The sequence below is a fragment of the Peromyscus californicus genome, unplaced genomic scaffold (assembly GCF_007827085.1).
Source record: "Peromyscus californicus insignis strain IS unplaced genomic scaffold, ASM782708v3 Scaffold_4__1_contigs__length_199733344, whole genome shotgun sequence".
NCBI classification, from domain to species: domain Eukaryota; kingdom Metazoa; phylum Chordata; class Mammalia; order Rodentia; family Cricetidae; genus Peromyscus; species Peromyscus californicus.
Window position 1 is genome coordinate 67,637,317 of NW_026294562.1, and position 22,924 is coordinate 67,660,240.

At 49.2% G+C, this 22,924-nt stretch overlaps 1 protein-coding gene across 1 annotated transcript in view; it reads right to left on the reverse strand.

Moving 5' to 3' along the window:
- Ptpre (protein tyrosine phosphatase receptor type E) overlaps positions 1–22,924 on the reverse strand; it is a 151,497-nt gene that overhangs the window by 34,566 nt on the left and 94,007 nt on the right. The window contains exons 3-5 of the mRNA XM_052762233.1: positions 8,929–9,047; positions 1,591–1,684; positions 1,280–1,353 (exon numbers count right to left, since the gene is read on the reverse strand). Of these exons, the coding sequence (XP_052618193.1) occupies positions 1,280–1,353; positions 1,591–1,684; positions 8,929–9,040 (280 nt within the window). The 5' untranslated portion in view covers positions 9,041–9,047. The remainder of the gene's footprint in view (positions 1–1,279; positions 1,354–1,590; positions 1,685–8,928; positions 9,048–22,924) is intronic.

Sequence of the window (22,924 nt, forward strand, 5' to 3'; positions counted from 1 at the left end):
GTTTCTCTTCACAGGGAGAGAGCTGACATTGATAAAGTCAGTAGAATAAGCCAGCTGTCACCCTGTCCCATTTGCAGAGTTCACTGAGTCTATGCCACGGACTTTGCTCCAAGGCAGCCTTTGGCTTCAGCCAGGTGGGCTGGTAGAAGAAGCCTGTGGGCGTCTGTGCCCTGCCAGCCACACCCCTCCCTCTGCACTGGCTTCTGGGTTGTGCAGGAAAGGGAGCAGAGCAGGATGGAGCATGGAGGTGCACTGGGCCATATGATGGTCTGCTCAGGAGTGCAGGTCCCCCAAGTCCTGTAATGCTACAGCTCAGTGGAGTCCTCTGTTGCTCACATTCCCCCCAGCTCTGGGGGTTGCATTAGCCCCTTCACTACCTTGAGTGAGTTCTAAAGTTTCACTTGAGTTCTGATGACATGCATGTTACCTCCAGCCAGGCACAGCTCTGTAGGAAGTTAGGACAAAGCTGAAGCCACTGGTACAAACCAGGGTTTGGGGTTTTTAGTTGTCACACTGGGATTGTACCACAGATTTTGCATATGCTGGCTAAGTACTGTGCCACTGAGCTACAGCCCCAGATCCCTTGGTCGTTTGGAGCAAGATCTTGTTCTGTAGCTCAGGCTGGCCTTGAACCTGTGATGCTTCTGCCTCAGCAGGTGCCTCCAAATGCTGAGATTTCAAGCCTGTGCCACCCCCACTCAGCTAGAACCTGTGTGTCTAAAACCTTCACTGTGCCTCCCATTGAAACACAGAAAGAAAAACAAGCTTTTGTAAGCAGCATTTACAAGTCAGGACACAGCTGGAATCTCAGTTAGGCATGTCCCCTAACTGATGCTCCTTCAAAAAAGAGTGAGCAGCTTCGGCAGAGCAGTGGCCCTGCCAGCTCGATCCCGAGGTAGTACAGCGTCAACTGAACACTTCTCTTCACAAGTGAGAGCCTTATCACAGGGTGATTTCAAAGGCCTCAATGGGAAATGTTAGACAGCAAAGCCCTGCTAAGCTGACAGGATATGAGTGGTCTCTTTTTTTAAAAAAAAAAAAAAAAAAAAAAAAGGCAACCAAAACCCACAAACTGAAATGTCTCAGACATCCGCTCTCCTTTGCAGGGAAAATGACCTCTGACACCAAGTTCCGAAACATAGAGAAATTCTAAGTTACTAGGAAGCGGTAGCACCAACCCAGGAGGAGCTGGAGAAACAGGAAAGCTTACGGGACAGCCAGACAGGGCTGTGAACGCCCGTCCTTTTCAGTGTCAGTACTGAGACCCGGGGTACAATACCTTGCTCTTCTAGGATCCCGTTGGGCATCTTCTTGTCGTTGCTGCTGACCACGGCTTTCCTCTGCTTCCTGAACCTTAGAGGTATAAGATGTGTTAGGTCTCGGCACAGCAGGAACCCCCAAGCCCTGAGTGCGGTGATACCCACCAGGTAAGCCGGGAAAAACTCTTTCTGTTGCTCATGGCTGAGCCTTGTGCAGCTCAGGCCGGCCGGCTCGTGTCTGAGCTGTTTGGGCCCACACCCCCAGCCTCCAGCACACTCATTTCCTCATAGGAGATGGGTAGGGCACGTCAGCGTCTGGGGACACTCCTACCTGAAGTAGTAGGCTGCCAGGAGGAGCAGGAGGAGGAGCAGAGGCAGCAACAGCCAGGTGAGCAGCGGCTGGGAGGTACTGGGGTCCGGAGGGCCTGTGGGTGGGTGGATGGTAGAAGATAGAGGGCCCCCATCAGGATCCTGGGCAGGGTGAGGAAGGAGTCCCACAGCACATCACACGGTACAGTTTGCAAATGATCTCCCATCAGATTTTGGGACAGAGGAGTGTGATGGTGTGACTTGTCCGAGGTCCCTGATAAAGGGTGAACTTCCTGTACCCCAATGCAAGCTGCTAGTCAGCTATTTCTCTGAGCACCTCTGACCCAGCCCTTCTCCACAATGAGGAGGTGGAAGAAGGTGGATCCCCCTCAGGGATCCTGCCCCTCAGCCCAGTTGGGGCAGGAACACCAGGTATAAAAAGGGACAGGCTGGCCCAAAGGTTGGGTACAGTTCTTGAGGAACAGATACACTGTGGGCTGGCTTTTCAGGGTTCTGAACTCCCTGTCACAATGAGAGGAGTGCAGAGATCACTGGCCTTCAGGAATCACCCTTGCTAGTCCATCCTGTGCACCTACCAGGTCCACCTTCCTCAGAGAGCCATGTATCCCTGGCTTTCCCCCTTGGCTTTGGTCACCTTGTGATCATCACCTCACCCACCCTCTCAGCCTGTTAGGGTGCTCTCTTATCTCCACAAAGTTCCCACCCGAAGGACTCCATCAGAAGCCCGCTCCTCCAGTTAACCAGATTGGCTCTTCTCTTGAACTGGTCCAGAGGGCTCTGTTCTGGAGTTGAGGATCACATGCCGCCAGGACTAAGCATGTCCCCTATAGAAAGGCCCTGGAGGTCATTAGCTACATTTCCATCCTCTTGAGTTCCAGAAGCGCCAAATATTGTTCCCAAGCTGAGTGTGTGTTGGGGGGTTCACGTCCTTCCTCCCATGGGCCAGCCTAGTCTCTTGAAGCTCGGGGATCCAGGAAGGAGTTTGAAATCTGGTCATTGTCTCCCCACCCCTGTGCATGTAATCTAGAGGCTGTGACCCACAGCCTGCCACCTGTGGCCCTGCCTGTCCCAGAGGAACAAGGCCAGGTTTGTATTAGGCTTAATGGCTAGAAATATTTGTCCCTCCCTCCAGTCCGAACCAGCCCATTGCCCAGCTGGGTCCCTTCAGGAACACCCACGGCTTTCTGTCTGTGACTCCAGAGAGTGCTATACCTGGGCTAGGGCCTGGAGCAAGTTCTAGCCTGGGCCTCCTGAGAGCTGCCTGGGACTGAGGGGCAGAGCTGAGCCAGTGACAGGGAGTCCCACTGCTCAGGATACCCTGGTTCAACTCCGTCCACTGTGGGTCAAAGGCCATTAGAAAGCGTGGGTTGCCTCCTTCTTTTCCAAGAATGCTCACTATCTTTTCTCGGTGTGTCACCATGGTGAAACTGCCCACTTCTGCATTGCCCAGAGGTCAGCCTCTGGCTCAGCCTCTGCTCTGCAGGAGCCGTTACAAAACTGGCTGGCCTCGAGGTCCACTCTGTCATAGACAGAGTGGGCCTGTGGGCCCTGCCAATCCTCCCCCGGGCCTTGTCAAAGATTTGGGGGGCCAGCCTCCATGTCCATGTTCTTGGAGTACAGGCTGCGATAACAGACACGGGAATCCCACAAGGCATGGGCTGGATGACCCAAAGCATAGATAGGTTGTCGCACCAGGCAGAACAGGTGACTCAAATTGGTTTCTGTGACTTCGAATGATGTTTGTCCAGGAAGGCAGGAGGTTGGGACCAGAACTCCACAGACTTTCCACGGGCAGCAGGAAGATTCAAAGCCAGGACAGTTGGTATGGAACACAGGGAAGCATGCGGGGCTTGTTCTGGCTACAGGGTGTCAAGAGTCCATGGGAAGATGAGTCCAGACTAATTCTTGCCTCAAATATTGCAAAGGAAGAAACCCATACTTCATGTAAAAATTTTTGAAGTTGTTGGTCAGTATGAAGTTGTTGGTTAGATTTCAACTTAACTTTGATAAACAACATGGGTCAGAAAATAAACCCTTGTACATTCTAGGGCAGTGTCCCCTCTGCCCCAGTGGTGTTCCATCCAGGGTGGCATGAGGTCCTCCCAGAGGATATCCCATAGTCACATTCTGCTTTCTATTCACACTGACTCTGGGTCTCTCTAGATGGTTCAGCCTTTCCCCTAAAGTGCCATCGGGTTTCCCAACAGTATGTGAGTGAGCAAATGTGTGCTCACGTAGATTTTAGGCATAGGCACACCGGCAAGAGTATATCATCTGGTCCTGACCCTGGAAAGACAATGGTTTGTGTGTAAGGTGGGGCCTGGAGCTTTTCACTCTGGACACAGGTTCCCCCAGTGACTCATCTGCTGTTGAGAGGGACCCATGCAGAGGGGCATGGGCCAGCTGCAGGGAGCTCTTTCCAGACCCTGTGGAGTTCTGAACCAATCTGCAACAGATAGTACTCCTCCACTGAGGGGTATCCCACATCTCTAAAGGGTCCCCATGGGGAGGCAGAATTGGAGTAAAGCAGGAAGAGGAGGGAAGGAAGGACAGAGAGCATAGTGAGCAGTCATGCTCTGGGAAGCGACAACACAGCCCCTGGAGGACTGGACTGGAGAACTTTCTTGGTTCGAATCCACAAAGCTTCATGGGCCATAGGCCTGTGATAAAGTAGCGTGGACAGAGTGAACATGCCAACTGCTTTGTTTCCCTGACGTGAAGTTCTGAATGCATCTTCCTCTACATTTTCTCCCAAGAAGCTCCATTCATAAACATGCAGGTTTGGTAAATAAATAGACTCACTACTCCCTCTTGTCATCCAAGGTCGCACGGGTTGCAGGAAGTACTGTTATTTTATGAATTGTTCAGGAAGGAAAAACCCCAAACTACTGATTGTGCAGAATCACCCGCTTGATGACACATCCTAACACTAATGCTGTATGTATGAAGCAACCAGATGAAACATGCTCTGAACAGGTCCCCAGTTCACCTCTCTCATTGACCCTGGAGAGCTGCCACACTGGGCGAGCCTCTTCATTCTGTGTCCTGGCTGCTTGCAGTCCTGCACTTTGGATGGGCCCAGACTGCATGGGGATTTGAGGCTATTCCCCATGTGCATGCACGTGTGTCTGTCTTTGTGTGTTTGGACCACATGTGTGCAAGTGCTTGTATAGGCCAGAATAGGGTGTCTGATCTCTTGGAGCTGAAGTTTCAGTCAGTTGTAAAGGGCCATGTGGGTGCTGGGAACTGAACTTGGGTCCTCCGGAAGAGCAACAAGTGCTCTTAAACACTGAGCCCTCTCTCTGGCACCTACCTTGTACACTTTATCTCACCAAGGTTTCTGTATGGCATCTCCTAAAAGTGGACCTTGTGTCCACTACACACGTTATCAAACAACAATGGGAAATTTCAGATGGTCTCCCAAAGCATCTGACATCCATGCTCACCGGGGGTTGATGAGGGAGCCACTTTCTCCTGGACACTAATGATCCTTCCACTTCTAGTCAGGAAAAAACACAGTAACATTTTAGCTCGATTTTCTCTAATTTCCAGAGAGTTTGGCTCCTTTGCATGATGATTAAAATGGAATTAATTAGATACTCTGATTTTTCCCTGGCTGTGTTTGACATCTCCTGATATCTTCAGCTGTCAACGTGACACAGCCCAGAATCATCTGAAGGATTGCCTGATTCACATGGGTGCATGGTCATGTCAGTGGGGCATTTTATTCATTATCAGTTGACATAGGAGACCTCAGACCACTGTAGGTAGCACCATCCCTAAGTCGGGGGGGGTCTTGAGCATGGGCCAGTGAGTGAGCCTGTAAGCAGCGTTCCTTCTTGGTTTTTCTGGTTTAGTCCCTGTTAGAGCTCCTGCCTTGACTTCCCTTTATGATGGACCACGATCAGGATGTGACTCCATGGGGTGCTTTTGGTCATGGTGTTTATCACAGCAGTAGCAAAGCAAACCAGAACACCATCTATTTTCCTACTGTGCTCTTTTACATATTAATTTTCAGGACTCTTCCTGTATGTATTATGAATGATAACATTTCCTTACAATTTTAACATATTGATAATGAATTCTTTGTCTAAGAAAATGCGTCACGATGAATATTGAATTCATTTTGGCCAGTGATGAAAAGAAGCCATTTCCTGTTGTTCTGGCACATTTTGGCAACGTGCTAACCCTCAAGAGATACTTCCTACTTTTTCAGGGGCCAGATCTTTTAAAGAGCACTCGGGATACCCTCCCAAGTTTCAGGACAAAGGAGCTGTCGTGTAAGTTGAGGCCTACGTAGCTCCTGATAGTGGGACCACAGATGTTGTTAAGCATGCCGAGGCCTGGAAGAGACCTAACCAGAATTTGTTTCTGTTCTGGGTGCTGAGGTCATGTGATAGCCCTCGCTTCCTGAAAGTAACACTTCCTGCCCACGACAATGTTATGAACCAATAAATCTTGTTTTCAAACGAACCAGAAAGCCCTAGACGTGGACTGTGATGCCACCCTGAGGGAGAGTCAGGTACCACCTGTAGGGCTGTCATGGACTCTGACAATTCCTACCGCTACTGTGGGGAGATGCATGCTCTGTCCTCAGGGCTTCAAGATGTTCACAGGGACATGCTGACAATTTTCCAGGTGTCCCTCAATAGTCAGCTAATTCGTGCTGGTGAAGGAAGTTAGGGAAGTGGGTTGGAAGACTTCAGTGAATGTTTGTGAAGGTCACGGTCCTTGGGGCAGGCCTGGGATGTCCTAGGCTGCAGGACACTGTTGAGGACCTGCCTGTGGAAAGTCACCTGCAGAGAGGCATGCGCTGCCGTTTCTGGGTTGTTTTTTCTGTGGCTGAGGGTTTCCCCTGGGGTATCAGGGCAAGGAGGAAGACAGTTTAGCCAGAGTGCTCTCAGTCAGGTGCTCGCCTCCACTGGACAGCGGCACTTTCCTCCCCCGAGGGCGGTCACTGTCTCTGGAGGATATTATCTAGGGTCAGGAAACCCTGCAAAGCCCTTGAGTGGGGTGAAAGCTGACCCACGGGGATGGCACCAACTTCCACTGACTTTTTCTAAAAACTGTTTCTGTAAGGATATTGACAATCTGGGTCTTCCTTAAGCCTTGCAAGGACCAAGCACGATGCTGAATTCCATGTGTAAACTTGATCGGGGCATGGTTGCCAAGACATTTAGAGACAACCGTCATAGGGGAGTTTTGAATGAGATTAACACTGGAATCCATAGACTGAGTAAAGCAGATGGTCTGCCCCAGCGTGGATAGGCCTCACCCTATCAGGAATGGAGCAAGTATGTAGTGAGGGATGGGCATGAGGCAGGTGCAGAGACAGGGGCTAGCCTTTGGTACTGCAGGTTCATTTTGACTTTACCACCAAGGCACACTGCCAGGAGTCCCTGTCAACTAACTCTTCATCCTGATCTCACCCATCTGCCCCGAGCCTAGCTCCCCCTGTGTGCAGCACAAGCCATTAAACACACACACACACACACACACACACACACACACACACACACACACACACACACACTGAGGGAGTTGGGGATTGAAACAGCAGCTGAGTCCGGAGCTCGCTCCCTGTTGACCACAGACAGCCAAAGCCAATGCCGGGGAGTGCTGCTGTGTTCTGAAGACTGTCCAGCTTGCTTGGCTCTGGAATACTCACTGCACTGCCAACCAAGAGCCGGGGCTGCCACTACCTGGACCTCATGAGTTGGGGCAGGGAGTACAGAGGGGTTCAGAAAGTCCCTCCAGGTGGCTCAGCTCACAAGTGACTGAGATGGAATGGAACCCAGGCAGTGAGAGTTAAGAAGACCCACTCTTGTTTTTTTCTCTCCCTTTCTTTATCCTCTTCCTCACTTTGGCTTTACACAATATTTACTCATTTAATTGAGATGAATTTACATATTAGAAAACGCACCTGTTTTTAATGTATGGTGAATAAGCTCTGGCTGTGATAACACTTTTATTGCAGTATTTCTCTGTCTCCAGTAAGAACCCTCCTGTCCTCATCCTTGGTGCCGACGACTGCTCACTACTCTCCCTGCCCATGTTTTTCAGGTCCTGGATATTTCCTCTCAGTGGAGTCCTACCTTGGCCTACCTCATCTGGTCTCTGTGTCTACCTTGTGTCACTGGGAATGTCCCTGAGCTTTCTCCTTGATGTCACATGGACACCAGTATGCTTTTTCCTCCTCTTTGTCCTCTAAACTACAAAGTGAGGGGCTAGACTAACAAAACCCCCCATCCCTGCCCTGGAGTGTATCTGTCCTAACTTTCTCATGGGGACAAGGCAGCCCTGTCCATTCCAACTCCATCTCCTGGAAGTCACAACATACCCACAAATGCTCCTCATGCACCTCTAAAAATAATGAATTTTTTTTTTTTTTAAAAGAGAGAAACCTCACCACATACCAATACTACAGCATATTAGAACGGTAATTTCTTAGTCACCATTATTAGGCCTGTTGTGTGGCTATTTCCTCAAGGTTAAAACATATTCTCATGAGGCGGAGTTGGAAGCTCACAAAACGTTAAGAAAGCTGTAAGACCCATGAGGCCCTTTCCTGAGGTTTTACAAGCTATAGACAAATTGCCAGGGGTGCAGAGACTCTTCAGTGGCGCTGCCTACAAACTGCACAGGAAGCTGTAATGATGCAGCTTTTCGTGAGCTGTTACCCAGGCTGGAGTGGGTTTTCCAGTGAAGCAGCTGCCTCTGAGTCACACATGCTTCTGTATGGAACCCCAAGAAATTACCATGTCAGGGTAGACATGGGTGCAGTCATTTCTTCGGTCAATGATGGGTGTCCTCTCTTGGGTAAACAGATGTTTGTTCATGTGTCTTCAGGAAAAGTTACACAATAAACCATCAACCCAATATGCACATTTGCCCAACCCACTGGTCAGTGTTTGGTAACAGTTGGTCCTAACAAGGCTCTACAGTTAGACTTTTCAGAATTTATTGTTAAACTAATTAATTGTGAGTGTCTATGTGTAGAGGTCAGAGGGCAACCTGCAGGAGTCAGTTTTCTCCCTTCCACTGTGTGGGTGCCAGGGATGGAACTCAGGGTATCAGGCCTGACAGCAGGTGCTTTGCCCCTGGGTCATCTTGACGGCCCCTTTTGGATTTTCCCATTCTCTCGTTCTTCCACCAAGGCTGAGGGCCCCCTCAGCCAGGTGGGACAGCCTCCTTGAACACACTTAGATGGCTCTGGTCATAGGTACACACCCAGCTTCCTAGTTGGTAACACTGGAAGATTCACTGGACTCTCTTCCCCAGCAGTCCTGGGTACTCGGGCAGTGTGTGAGGCGGCTGGGGTCAGGGCAGGGGCCCTTACCTGCGGTTGTGCTGGTCCAATTGCTCTCTGCTGGGGTGGTGTCGTTGCCTTTACCAGCTCTGGCGAGTGACAAGCTAAAACTTGCCAATAGGAGTGGACAGAAGGGCTCCATGGCACACCTGCAAAGAGATGAGGACTTGAACAGAATGTTTCTGGGTAGCAGGCCCTGGACACGGCTGTCACTCAATAGGGAGGAAGAAGAAATAAGAGAGAAACTTATGATAGGTTTCAAGGAAACCAAGAGCTCTGCCTACTGACTTCACAGTCTCCTGTCTTCCGCACACTGTGGTGGTACAGTCACTGTCATCTGCAGGTTCAGCCAGAGGATACATGGCTCACAACTCCCACATTGCTGAGGGTGAACCAGTGTGGAGTGGGACCAGACCCCAGGTCTGTCCGTACTGCCAGCCAAGAGGCATCTTCATGAGTCACCTGGCACCCCAGATAGCACGTCCCCCAATACCGACTGCTCGCCCACTTCCCTTCCACAGCCATTCTCTGGCCAAGTTGTGTCCATGGTGGGTGTCCGATCTTGGGTAAATAGATGCCAGTGCCTTTCTGTGTGCTTCTTGGGCCCCTCACACTAGGCTGGCCAAATCCATTCCCTCCAGATGTGGCTCAGGAGATCCTGGCCAAGCAGCTTGAGGCCAGCTTCAGGGTCCTTCTCTACCCTCTTCCATCCAGTGGCTATATGCTCTCCCAGCCCATCTCAACATCCCCCTCCTGGCCTTGCCTCTGACTGTACTAACTTCCTACTCCACAGGGCCAGTTACAGCCTCAGAAAGGAGCTAAGTGTTTACTGGGTTGAATGGATGCAGGGGACAGTCCAATTGGCAAGGGGTTCAACACAGAGAAATCTCTTTCATACTAGGACCACCCCACAGGCAGTGACCTCAGATTCACACTTGGCTTCCCATTTTTCCCAGTCACCTCCAACCATCATTAGAGGTGACATTGATGGTGCCTACCCTGGAGTGTAGAAAACCTTGCTTGAGGACTCCTGACCAATGGAGGCAGGCAACGGCACATGCCCAGTGCAGATACGTAGTCCCTGTCCATGGAATCTCATCCACAGCTAGCCCGGAGGCTCTGTCCAATCCTTGCAGAGACAAATTTTGCTACTCAATGCCTCTGTGTGAGATGTGAAAGGACCAGACCTCAGAACTGAGGCCAGTAGACACTTGGTCCTCAGGCTGTTCCAATGGAACATTATAAACATGTTCCAATGTTTATAATCACTGAAGACATGGAAGGAGCATGGCAACAACACCTGGTGCTTCTCAGTAGGCAGCACCGCCAAGATGAAACAAGCCCCGGTACTTTGTAAAAACCATCCCAGAACAGTAAGTCAGCGGCCACCATCACACGGGGCCTCTCATCTTCCTGGTTCCCAAACGCACACGCACACTTATCAAGTGAGCCTCAGACACCAACAGCTTTGTGCTCGAGTGCACACCTGCTCTGGGCTGCTGCTTGCATGTGTGTCCTGTACACAGTAACCCTTGGATGGTGAGAGACTGGGCAAAGTTAGGCTGCAAGGTTATACAGCCCACGTCGGAGGTCAGGACTGCTGGGGACACACACCCTCAACTGGGTCCACACTGCCCAGGCTCTCCTTTGACAGGCAGCAGCTCCACACATATTGCCACACACTGCCTTCTCTCTGTCTGATCTGTTACTGAACACTGCCATGGTGTTTTACATACGCTGGAGGAAACTGCAGAGTAATTGATTGGGAATTATTAATTGCCTTAATCCAACTCCAGAGACATAGAATTCCTGGGTGAAACATTGTGCTTCATCCCAAGCATTAATAACCTTCCTCATCAAGCACTCAATGATCTAAGAGGAGGCTAGGGCAGCACCCTGGAGGAGGATGAAGCTCAATTCCTTTCCCTGATTATGGCAGTCTCGGAGTTCCCCAAGCTGAAATTCCTGATGGGACCAGTAGAGGGAGATAAACTGTGCAGACATCAAAACCTGTCCAGCCATCTGGTGCCTCTTTATTGTCCCACTTGTATTCTAAGGCGAGTGACAACCTGTCGGAGGATCCCTGGCCATCCACTCTCAAAAACTTGTGCAGGCTACTTAGTAAGCACAGACACGAATCTGTGCAGAGATAATGTGTGAAGGAGGAATTAAATCCATGCCGAACTCCAAGGATTTGTAGCTGACTAGTATTTGCTGCGTGCCTGCCAAGTGCTAAGCACAGGAGGCACGGAGCTTGTGCAGTCTGCAGAGCTGGAATGAACAAAGCAGTCTATTCCCAGAAAAGCAGACTTTATTTTTACTCTACTCAAAATCCACCCATCTATCAATTGGATTATAAAGCCATCTTTCTTATTCCATTGAATTCTTTTCCAGGACTTCCCACGGCAGAGTTCGAGTAACCTGCGAGGATCTGGACAGGCAAAGCTGAGCCAAGTCCTGTCTGTGACCAGGGAAGCCCCCGGAAGCTGGAAGGGGAGCACAAGGGCAGCCCCAGCCGCCCCTTAGAAGCTGCAGAGGCGGGGCCGTGCAACCAGGGTGTCAGTGGCAGTTCCCCAGAAATGAAGCACACAAGCAGAACCTTCAGCCAATGGGATGACACAGAGGCTTGGAGGAAGCTGTGCACGGCCCACTGTTACACAATCATTGTTTTAGCCCACAGGAGCTGCTTCCTAGGGAGAACTGAAGAGCAAGGGCGGGAAGCTTGGGGCTAAAGAATTGAGAAGGCTGTGGAACAACGTGTTAGCCAGTGACTTGCACCCTCAGGCTCACTTTCTAGTAACAACCCACGTTACTATACTCATAGGAGGGTCCAGTACTGGACACTGGAACTCTACATACCTGGAGAGTGATAGGTTTATAGACAACCAAGTGTGAAGACCACCATCTCCCTCTCATCTTCCTGGGGGACCATCTCCACACCAAGGGAACATGAATGAAGGCATGGGAGGTGCCATGATATCTTTCTCAGAACCACTGTTCCATTCCCAGTGTCCTTCACTTTGGCATACACATTACCCAGGGGTCTTAGCTAGGCAGGACAGTGAAGGTTCGGGGGGAAGGCTAAATTTGATCTGTGAAAAATCCCCACAGCAGAAAGTCCTTAGCTTCACATAGGAGGACTTCAAACACTTGAGTGACAATGGACAGGTGTTTCACTCTCATCTGTACAGATGATGTACACCCATGGGTGCCAGTCAGCTAAGGCTGGGCACCTTGCACCCGTGGGCTGCAGTTTGACGTAGGAAGCCCAGATCTGGGAAGGAAGGCACGAGCATTGTAAAATGATGGCTGGTGACATAAGCCACTCGTTTTGGAACACAGCAGAGTTGCCAGGCTTGGCTCTTTCTGCCTTTACCACACCTTATACAGACACCAAACCGAAGTGCTGAGGGCTTGGTTGTCTGTGTGTGTGATGCATGTGAGCATGGTGACTTGGGAAGCCATGTGAGGGTGTCAGATCCCCTGGAACTGGAGTTACGATCTCTTGTGATTTCTTTCCCTCAACTCCACGTGAGTTTGGGGAATCAAAATTGGGTCCTCTGCAAAAGGAGTGTGTGCTTTTATCCATGGAGACATCTCTCCAGTCCCAAGTATCTGTTTCGTATACCCGTCTTCCATAAAATCAGGACAAGGTGACTCACTCAGCAAGATAATTGTTTTTTAATGATCCAGGAAAAGACAAAAATTCAAGTAAAATAATACCTTTCAATGGCAAAAGAAACAAAACCCAGACCTTTCCTAACTTTTAGGTGTGAATATACTTACAGGGATGAAAGATTTAAACAATTATTTTTTTTAAAGCCATTCATTAAAATCTGCAGACACAGCATGTTTCAGGTGTATCCACGTGACCCTGCCTCTTTGAAGATGGCTTTGCTTATTAAAACAGAAAAGATGTTCACAGGGAGTCCTCAGCTCAGTGGGTGAAGGGTGGAACTTAATTGCTTTTGAGCAAAGGTAATTGAATGTCTAAATGCAAACATGGAAACATCTTTAGAAAGAGGTTGCCAAAGGGGCCCTCAGGTAGAGAAAAAAAAAAGCAAAAGCAAAAGCAGAAAAAAAAAATCAGGCAGGGAAGAGGGAAGAGGGAGAGAGACTTGGTGAGTGGTGGTGGGTGTCCCCGCCCCGGCTGTAGGTCACCTGGCAGATATCCTCCAGGGTTTGGGCAGGGAACTGGCTGTCTGAATAGGTAAGAGCTGACCTGCTGGAGGCAAGTATCATTCTGGGCTTGGAAAGATGCACAACATGTTGACAATCAGGTACTGATCACTAGGAAGGAGGGGAGAAGAGAGGTTAAAAAAAATGGAGAGAGGGAGGGGAGGAGGGAAGTGGGGGAGAGATAGACAGATAGAGATAGAGAGAAGGAGGAGGACAGGGAAGCGGGGAGAGATGGATGCAGATGAGTACCACCCGACTCAGCTTATTGGGAAGGACCTGTAAGACCTGTCAGCATGTCTGTTAGGGACCAATTTCAACTCCCTATGTGGTGCATGCTAATTTGCATAATTCCAATTATTCCCTGAGCCCTCTTGAAGATGGGTAAGAAGTGAAGAGTCTCTTCTGTCAGAATTCAGTCTCTTTCATCAAGACAACAAGACCAGGTCGTGGAAACCACAGGATCCCACTCAGTAGCACATTTTCACAGACCGTAAAACCATGTTTGGATTCATTGAATCAGCAAGCAGCAAGTGTCTGGTCAAGTCCAGTCAGGCACTGGTTGAGAGAACAGGGAGCTAACAGCATTTTCTCCATGGGGCCAAATGGGACACATGTAGCCAGACTCTCAGGGATACGTTTTGGTTTTTCCCATAGGGAATCAAAACAAAAAATAAAACCAAACTTCCCATCCTGAGAAGACAGGAAGACCCTGAAAATCTACAAGTGGTGATTGCATGAGTGCATAAAACTCATGGGTGGGAGTCACACAGAACAGTAAATGAGGGGTCACATAAGACCAGTGAATGAGGGTCACAAAAAATTATAACGAATAGGGGCTGCATAGGACCAGTGACTGGAAGTCACAGTCAACCCCTCTTTCATGAAAAGTTACATGGAAACAGAGGCAGGTAATTTGTTGGAATAACTTTTTGATCTTACTTAACCCAAATTTTCACTAGTGAATGGATATTAGTGATGGGGGAATGTCTTTCTGTACGCTGCGAATATGTGTTGTTCTGATTGGTTGATAAATAAAGCCATTTGGCCTATGGCAAGGCAGCTTAGAGGCAGGTGGGAAATTCAAAGAGAGAGACAGGAAGAAGGCCCAGAGAGACACCAGCGAACCGCCCAAGGAGCAACATGTAATGAATGGGACACAGGTAGCCACGGAACATGTGGAGATATACATAGATGAATGGGCTAATTTAAGATATAAGAACTAGCTAACAAAAAGCTTGAGCCATGGCCATGCAGTTATAATCAATATAAGCCTCTGGGTGTTTACTTAGGGGATACGAGTAGGAGAGATTTGTCCCGACCACCAGCAGGCCGGGACACAGGAAATCTTCCAACTACATATTAGTGATTAAGTAAAAAACAAAACAAAGCAAAAAAAAAAAAAAAACCCTGAAGAAAATAAGTTGAATACCCACAGATTTAGAAATGAGTGATAAGTCACAGGGTTGGCAAGGACTCTGCCCTCAGCGCCCTCTGTCTTTGTCCCTTTCTCAATCAGAAAAGTCCATGGCTCTAATGGAAGGCATTGTCAATTCCTATAAAGGAAATCTGGACTGTGATGTCCACCCACTGGGAAAGGAAGGCTGATTACTCTCTGTGCTAGCCAGCCTTTCACGACTGTGACACAACGCCTGAGGAAACACTTAGGGAGAGCTGCACCCCAAACACCATCAGATTTTGAGCCCATCAGTGGATGAATTGGAGCTCTTATGACTCAATCACTGCCCATAGCCCATGGGCTAGACACTGACTTTCGTGAGTGTTTAGGGAATGTTTCATGCCGTGACTATTTTCACGCTCACCACTACAGTGTCTTCACATTAATAAGCGTGTCCCAAATGTTACTACTTGTGAAGTTACCACCACACGAGGCAAGGCTTTGCAGGAATGATGGCCTTGCTCCCATCCACTTCTGTTTCCCCAGCCCCTCGTTCACTCAGCTATCCTGAGCAGCTACTTCACTCTTAATCTGCTCCAGCATTTCACTTGCCTCCTGGGCCCCTTATCAGCCACCATGGATGCCCTGCTCTCCTCCATATCAACCCTCCACACTGTGCAGAACACCCTGACTAGATCGTTGACGACAGCTGTCCGTCTGTCTCCTGCTGCCTGGGCTCTCTCATCAACTCTTCTCTGCACTTGAATGTGTACTTCTGTGAGACCACCTCATGGTCTTGGATTACCTACAGGGGTGCCTGGAGGGGCAAGAAAGGCTGAGTCCCAGTATCTCCCAGTAAAGTTGTAGGAGTGTTTTCAGGAGATGACGGAGCAGGTATCTGGAGCTGGGGACCCAGTGTGTTCGGAGGGACAAGACGAATACGTGCTGGTTCTTCAGGGCCACCGGCCCTCACACTGCTGACAACTTCATCTCTGAACCTGCATTATGTCAGAGCCCCAAGAACACTCAGTGGGGTTATGGGGTTCTACTTTCAGGGACAAGAAGCCAGGGGAGGCAGTTCCCTCATTTTCAGTAAGCCTGCCAAGCCCAGTCCTGTTCCATTTCCTCTGGACACATCTTGCAGCCTGTTCACAAAGCACCCCTCACAGAGCATCTGCACCTGGGGTCTTGGGAAGAGACAACTGTGCAATGTGGGCAGTGTTTTGGAGCCCTCCGGGGATAGGGACAGACACATTCAATGGCAGAGTCAGGGAACGATCACTTCCTCCCCTCATGACTTTTATTTGACTTTATCTGGGCTATAAATCAGCTGGTGATGCCCTTCGATCAAGACCCATAAATAAACCAACACTTCCATTACTGCTTCCAGGGGAGACTCGAAAGCATTTTGATAGACTAATGTTCTCTGTGCTGAAATCAGCTTCTACAATCTCAGGATAATTGCCTCAGCAAATGTGCCAATCACCTGGGCACCGGGCTCTACCAGTGCCCAGTCACTAAATGCGTGTGTGGAGGCCAGAAGAGGGTATCTGATCCGCTGGAGCTGGAATTATAGGAGGCTGTGAGCCACCCAACAGGGGTGCTGGGGACCAAACTGAGTCCTCTGCAATCACAAGAGTAAGATCTCCTAACCACCGAGCATCTCTCCTGCCCCTTCCTTTCTTTCCTTTTTCCTTCCTTCATTCCTTTCTCCTCCCACCCCCACCCCCCATCACCATGGGGCAGTGTTAGGCCTTCCTCCAGGACAGCAAGGGCCTCTAATTACAGCTATGATGGCGTATCTCACCACCCCCTACCTCCTGCCCAGCTGTCTGTCAGACCCACTGCCCTGGGGCATGGGAGTCAACAGAGGTCTCAGCCAACCCTCCTCAACTTCCAGAAGAAGCAAGAACCATCTGCAGATGCACAGAATATGGATCCTGGTTGGGTCAGTGAGATCTGTTTTAACTGGACCACAAAGACAGGAGATTTAAGAGGCAGACGACACAGATCTGTAAAATGGCAGGGATGTGACTTACAGCTAGAAGCTGCTGCATAGACACCATCCATCTACCTGCCTGCTGCAAGGCTCTGTGGGAAGAAAGTACACATGAGTAACCCAGCACCATGAGGAAGCAGCACGGGGATTCCCTCTCAATTGAGCCCAAGCGGAAACAGGCTGGAGAATTTAGGTCTGTGTCTGCACATAGGACTCAATGGGCTAGCTTATGCCCCCCATGGCCACTGGAAGTAGAAAGTGCTAGAAAGCATATGAAGGGACTCTATTCCAGAGAAGAGATGAGCATTATCCCCCTGTGACAGTGACATTAGCATCCCATCAAAGTTCCCAGGGAAACAGTCAGTGTCTCCTCTTGATGGGGGTTTGAATGATAAAAGACACATGCTTTTGTCAAAATCCATCACACCCTAGGCTTGAGGTCTGGGTATTTTTACCCTTACTGTGTAATTCCGCCTTTAAAAGGCAGATGCTTTCAGAACAGTGAAAAACTGGACATGTAGCTCAGTTGGTAGAATGCTGGCAGCATTCATGTGACCCTGGGTTTAATCTCCAGCATGAGACAAGATGGAGTGAGGCCACGTGGCACACCCATAACCAAGAGCATCAGAAGTTGAAGGTTATCCTTGGCTACATAGCACATTCAGAGTTCCAAGCTAGTCTGAGTTATAGGAAACTCTGTCTCAAAAACAAAGAAACCAAAGTCGGTGTCCAGGTTCCTTCTAGTCAGCAGACTTGAACTTGCAGTTTCTGTAACATGATGCATTTTCACTCACAGATTAGCATCCTGGGATCCTAGCTCCCAGCTAGGGAAACACAGCTCTCTGTGTATCTTGAGTGGGCAGAGGGGACAGGTAGAAAGGATGCTATCCGAATGCCGCTGGTGTGAATCTATTACTGTGATGCCATCTTGCCTTGATGATGTGCTGCACCAAACCTTTAGTGGGCTTGCCACATGTTTCCCATGCCTCCTTTCTTAAGAAAGGGTATAGTGTAGGAGTGACGCTCATCCAAGGAAACGTAAGGCAAATGAATGCCTGCAGATGCACTGACCACCAACTATATGCCACTCAGACTGGGGTCATCTCAGCAGCAGAAAAAGGACCTGCTTTCTCCTTCCCAGCTGGTCCAGCATGAAATGGGGCGTGGGAGCAAGACTGCAGCCCTCAGTGCCATCTGTAGTGTTGTATATATTCTATACCCTTTCCCAGGAGCTCTCAGGTTGAGTTGGGAAGAGGCTGCACAGGTGAGCTCCAGGACTTGGGCAGGTTCAGGCCTCACAACGTCTCAGGCACCAAAAAAGCTGTATGTGTTCAATGCTCACATGGCTGGGTGTGCCAGAGAGGATCTAAAATGCTTCTCTGAAGTTATAATGCAGGAAGAGGGCTTTTCTTAGTTGCAATTTGGGACCAGATTTTTCTCACCAAATAACCAGAGGAGCAGTTATAAATAATTCATGGACATTGTTTGGCTCAATTAACATTGCTCACGTGGCAGGGGCAGTTCTTTGAAGTCAGTTCTTTCTTGAGGGACATTGACACACCCCCGTTGGACCAGGCCACGCATCTGCCCTAATTAGATATTTACACAAGAGACCTGAGTGAGGAGGGTGGATTTATTTTTAATAAAAGAAGATTAAAATGTGTGTATCCACAGCAAATTAAGGAAGACCAAACTGAATTAAAATTCTCTCACGACTTGGCATGGTGAGTGTCTGAGAACGAGGTATCTCACTTGAAATTATGAAATAATGTTGCTTGGAGTCAGGAAATAAAAATCAGGCCTCCCCTCTCCCCAACTCCCTTTCCCAATGGCCTGTGGGAGTTCCAGCGAGGATGCCAGGGAACATCATGTACCCTTTGCCTTTGGAGAGTCGTTCCAAGCCCAGCCTGCGTGTCCACCTGTGGAGCAGCAACCATAGGCTGTAAGTAAAGAGGCAGATGGGGGTGTGACGGCAAGAAACAGGGTGAAGTTGGATCACTTTGGGTCACACAGCGATGCAGGCCACACCTGAACTCCTCAGAGAAGGCTAGGTCTCCAGGCTGTATGTGGATGGCACCCTTTTAAATATTCCAAATTAATGTAGAATCTTAAAAACTTAAGCAAGAACCTCTTATAGTGGCTCCACACATCAAATGCAGAAATACACTTGCCCACAGGAAGCTGGAACCCGTGTGTTTCCAATAGCTTTTGGTCATAAAAACAAATGATTAGAGACCGTGCATTTGGGTATCAGGAAGGAAGGGGTTAAATCTGCTGGGGTGGGAATCAAGTGTGTTGAAAAGGAAAACAAGTGCAGTCATCTCCTCATGCTCAGGGGTTGAGATCGGAGAGAATCCTGGGAGGGGCCAGGGTGGGCAGTTCCCTTAGCTGCCTTTCCAGCATCTTCCCTGGACCCCTGCCTCAGCAGCCTCCCACCCTCGGCATCTCAGCAGCTCTCAGTCTGCGCTTGGGACATTCCCTGCCATGGGAATTTTCTCTGCTCTACCGGGAAAATTCCTCCGGGTTCTTCACCTCTCTGGCCCACACCAGCCTCTGAGGGAATCCGTGCCCTCCCTTGCCACACTGCCTCCAGCCCCTGTTTCTAGGACTGAAACATCGCCAGTTCACCACCTTCCTGGCTGATGCACAATGCATGGAGGAACCAAGTGCTCCCCATGGTATTTTCTACTGAAGAGGTGAACACCACCTAGAAAGACCACAATCTATTTGGCCCAAGACACATATCTAGAGAATGAAAGAGTCAGGGCCACATTCTAGTCCAATTCAAGTCAGTTTGTGGTGGCTTCATTCATTCATGCATCCATGTAGTCAGTCACTTACTCCATTCATTCATTCATTCATTCATTCATTCATTCATTCATTCATTCATTCATATGCAGTCATTCAACTATTTAATGGCATTGACTGTGTCCAAAGTTGAACAAAACAAAGCAAGCCCTCCCACCCCCTTTAAAGTTCAGGTCACTAGAGCGAAATGCCTCAGATTGGAGAGTTCTAGAGTTTGGAACCCCCAGATGAAGCTGCCAGCAGATTCAGTGTCTACAGAGGATCTACTTCCTGGCTCCTAGACAACTCTGCCCCCTAAGGCTGACTTCTCACAAGCTCCTTTCAGCCCCTGGCTCCTAGCGCTGCTCAAAGGTAGGACTCATGGGCAGTACTCATGGGCTAGGTGTGTAGCTCAGTTAGTAGATCATTTGCCCAGACCATGCAAGGCCCTAGCTTTAATCTCCACCACCATAAAAAAGCAAAACCAAAGAAATGCAAACAGATTCTCTCTCCACTTCTAGATCATCACCACAGGTCCCCTAATGGAGATCCTCCCTGCTATTCACACAAATTGAGTGCTGTAAGACAGCGCTGCACTCCTTCTGGTCTCAGTGACTCGGGTTGCAAGGAGAATGTCCTCTTGGCCTCCCTGGGCCCAGACAATGGGAAGGCTGCAGATTCGGAGCAAGAGAACTCAGGAGAACGAAAGAGAGAATGGGGTGGGGGTGGGGATGGTGTGAGCATGTTAGTTCCAGGGTTACATTTCATTTTATTGACGCTCTGTTGGCAAACTACAGTCAGTACCATATAATTATAGAAAATTATAACAGCAGCACAGCAGCGAACCCAAAAGCTACCCTTTGGGAATATTAATAAGTAGAGACTCTCCTCTTTAATAGTAAATGCACACCAATTTCATAAAATGTCTTGCTCTCACACTGGGAGACATCACGGAGCTCATGCATTTTTAAAGAAATGCTGGTTTTAGTGAGACCAGCAGATAGTAACAGAGATTATTTTTTATTTGTCCAGATTTGTTTGTTCATTGGTTCAACAGGTGTTTCCCATATCGTGGAAGGGGTTTGGTTTAACTGACAAGTCAAGACAAACATGCTTCCTTCCTTTCAGTGCTTCTACTCTACCTGGGGGGTTGGGGGGAGACACTCTCCTGTAGAAGATTTCAATGGGTTCGAGATATTCCTGCCTCACCCCCACCCACCCACTTAAATAGACTGGGTGCTGGAGAAGCCAGGGTGACTAAGCTTATATCCTCAACCTTGCTGCACTCCTAGAACATGAAGTGCTGCTCTTCCAAGGCTGGCATGTTGGAGGCATGCCTGCATGGCTCCTGAGCTGAGCAGAGGGTCAGATGTAACAGATGGCTGCCGGGGGGGGGGAAAAAGCCTTTCTAAGGCCTGGGGCACTCAGCAGTCCTGCCTCAGGGGACAGAATGATGTTCTGATTTTTTATTTGCTGCTAAGCGAGGGTGGACAGCGATACTGGAAACTATTACTATTCGGCACAAAGCGGTGCTGGTCTGGATCTCACAAGCCAAGGGGAGGCGGAAGTTATGTTACTATCTAGGGAGGTGCTGAGCTCAGAGAGGTTTGATACAAGAACAGCCTTGAGCATTTTAGTGTCTTGAAATCAGTCTGGCAGTGCACTGAGGACAGGGAGAAAGATAGATGGGTGAGGCACCTACCTGGGCTCAATATCGTTCACTCTGCAAGTTGCCTGTCTCTCAGAGACTCTATCTTCAATAATCTGAGGCTCTGGGATCAGAGACCCTGTGCCAACTTTAGGATGCGTCGGAGAACCCAGATGAGCCCTGTTCGTGATCTGCCCTGAACTAGCAAGAGGACAGTGGTCCTGTATACTACACAAGTGTTCCTGGCACCACCTTCGTTCCAGCTCATCTGGAGCACCCCAGCTGAGCACCTCCTGAACCTGGGTTCCAGCATGAGGATGTGGGGGTGGGAGAGGAGACTCCAAGATGATCACAGCCCAGTGGGGCATACACACAATAGCAAAGTGCTGAGTGTTGGGGAGGAAGCTGACACGGGTTCGAGAAGGGGTGTATCATGTGATTAAAGTATTAGTGGTTAACATTTTAGGGGCTCTGTTCAGCTTAGTACTTGATCTTGAAATAGACACCTGAAACTAGAGGCAGGATTCGGGAGCTGTTTCTGCACTTACACGCTTTACTGGAGGTCAAATGCCAAAGATGGCCAGCAGATGGCGCCACGGGGAAGTCACAGAAATGAAATGTCTGCCCACACACCAGACCCCTGCCACTGGATCAGAGATCACAGCCTTCCTGACTAACTCCGTATGTCCCCAAAGGTCAGCCTCTGACCAGCATCTCTGCAGATTCACTTTATAAACGTGGTTTCTGGTCCCATCACTCCCCAGATAATGACTGCAGCAATGCTGTGACAAACTTCTCAAATCCTCTCTCCATTCACACGCTGTTGAAGCGATTAATTAGGAATTAGCCCTTTAGAGCACATCCGAATTCTGCCTAGCAGGCACCCTCACCCCCATCTCCTCACTTTCAGTTCAATCCTATGATCCGTGGGTCCCTCATTCCTCCCTCAGTCAAGAAATTTAACACCCCAGTGAAAGCTCCTTGGCTGAAAGGAGCTAGGAGGAAATTACCCATCAAATAGCACAGGACATTGGCTTTCTTCCCACAGCATTGACTCTCCCATACATATTAAAATCAATTATTCTGGAGACTCTAACTCACAGTGCATACATATACATATCCGGGGAGCCTGAAAGATGAGGTGGCAATGTCTCTAGGGACACCTGCCAGCTGCTTAATGGGTCTGCTATTGGCTATTTAGCACACCAGCAAGGACAGCCACTGGCAGAAAAACTGTCGGCCGCATGGCCTCTCCCCGGATGTGTGTATGGTGCCTATTCCTCACCGAGTGGGCAACCTTGTTATTTCTCAGCCAAGGAAAAGGGTTAGTTCCCAGCCAAGTCAAGTTCCTCTGCAGAGCCAGGCATGTGGCAGGAGCCTGGTTTCCAAGTCCCCTGGCTCTTTCATTTTCCAAGTGCAAAAGCAGCTTGGGCAAATCATGCAAATTGGGGGCTCTGTCTAGGGGAACACTGAGGATATGAATGAGCAAGGCCAGTTGTGCAGAGCAAAGGACAGGGGCTGAAGGGGCTGGGAAAGTCAGCAAGCCATGGTCACAGCCCACAGGGGGCCTCACATCTGGGGATTGCTCAGAAGGGCTTGCGGAATGGGTGAAGGAGTGAACGAATGAATGAATGCCCCTCAGAGCTGTGGTGCGTTCTATAAACAGAGTGACCATTTCTTGTTTGCCTTGGACTGTTAGTGTATGGCTATGGCTGGCTAGGGTTCTACCCTGTCTCTTTCACTAAGGGTGTGAGGAGCCAATCACAGGTCCCCCCAACTATGTGCCACAGTAGATGGGTAAGCACCACACAGAAATGGGAGGGACATTCTGTTGTCTTTCTGTGGTAACCACCCCCAAAGTAAATAACCCTCACTACTTCAACAATAATATTTAGAAGATTAAGAAATGAAGGAATCCCAAGTTTAAAGTGCAAAACTGTTGATATTTTTCCAGCATCTTTCTAACCAGAGATGCTGGTTAGATGCCTGGATCTCAAAAAGTTAAGACGCCTGCTCC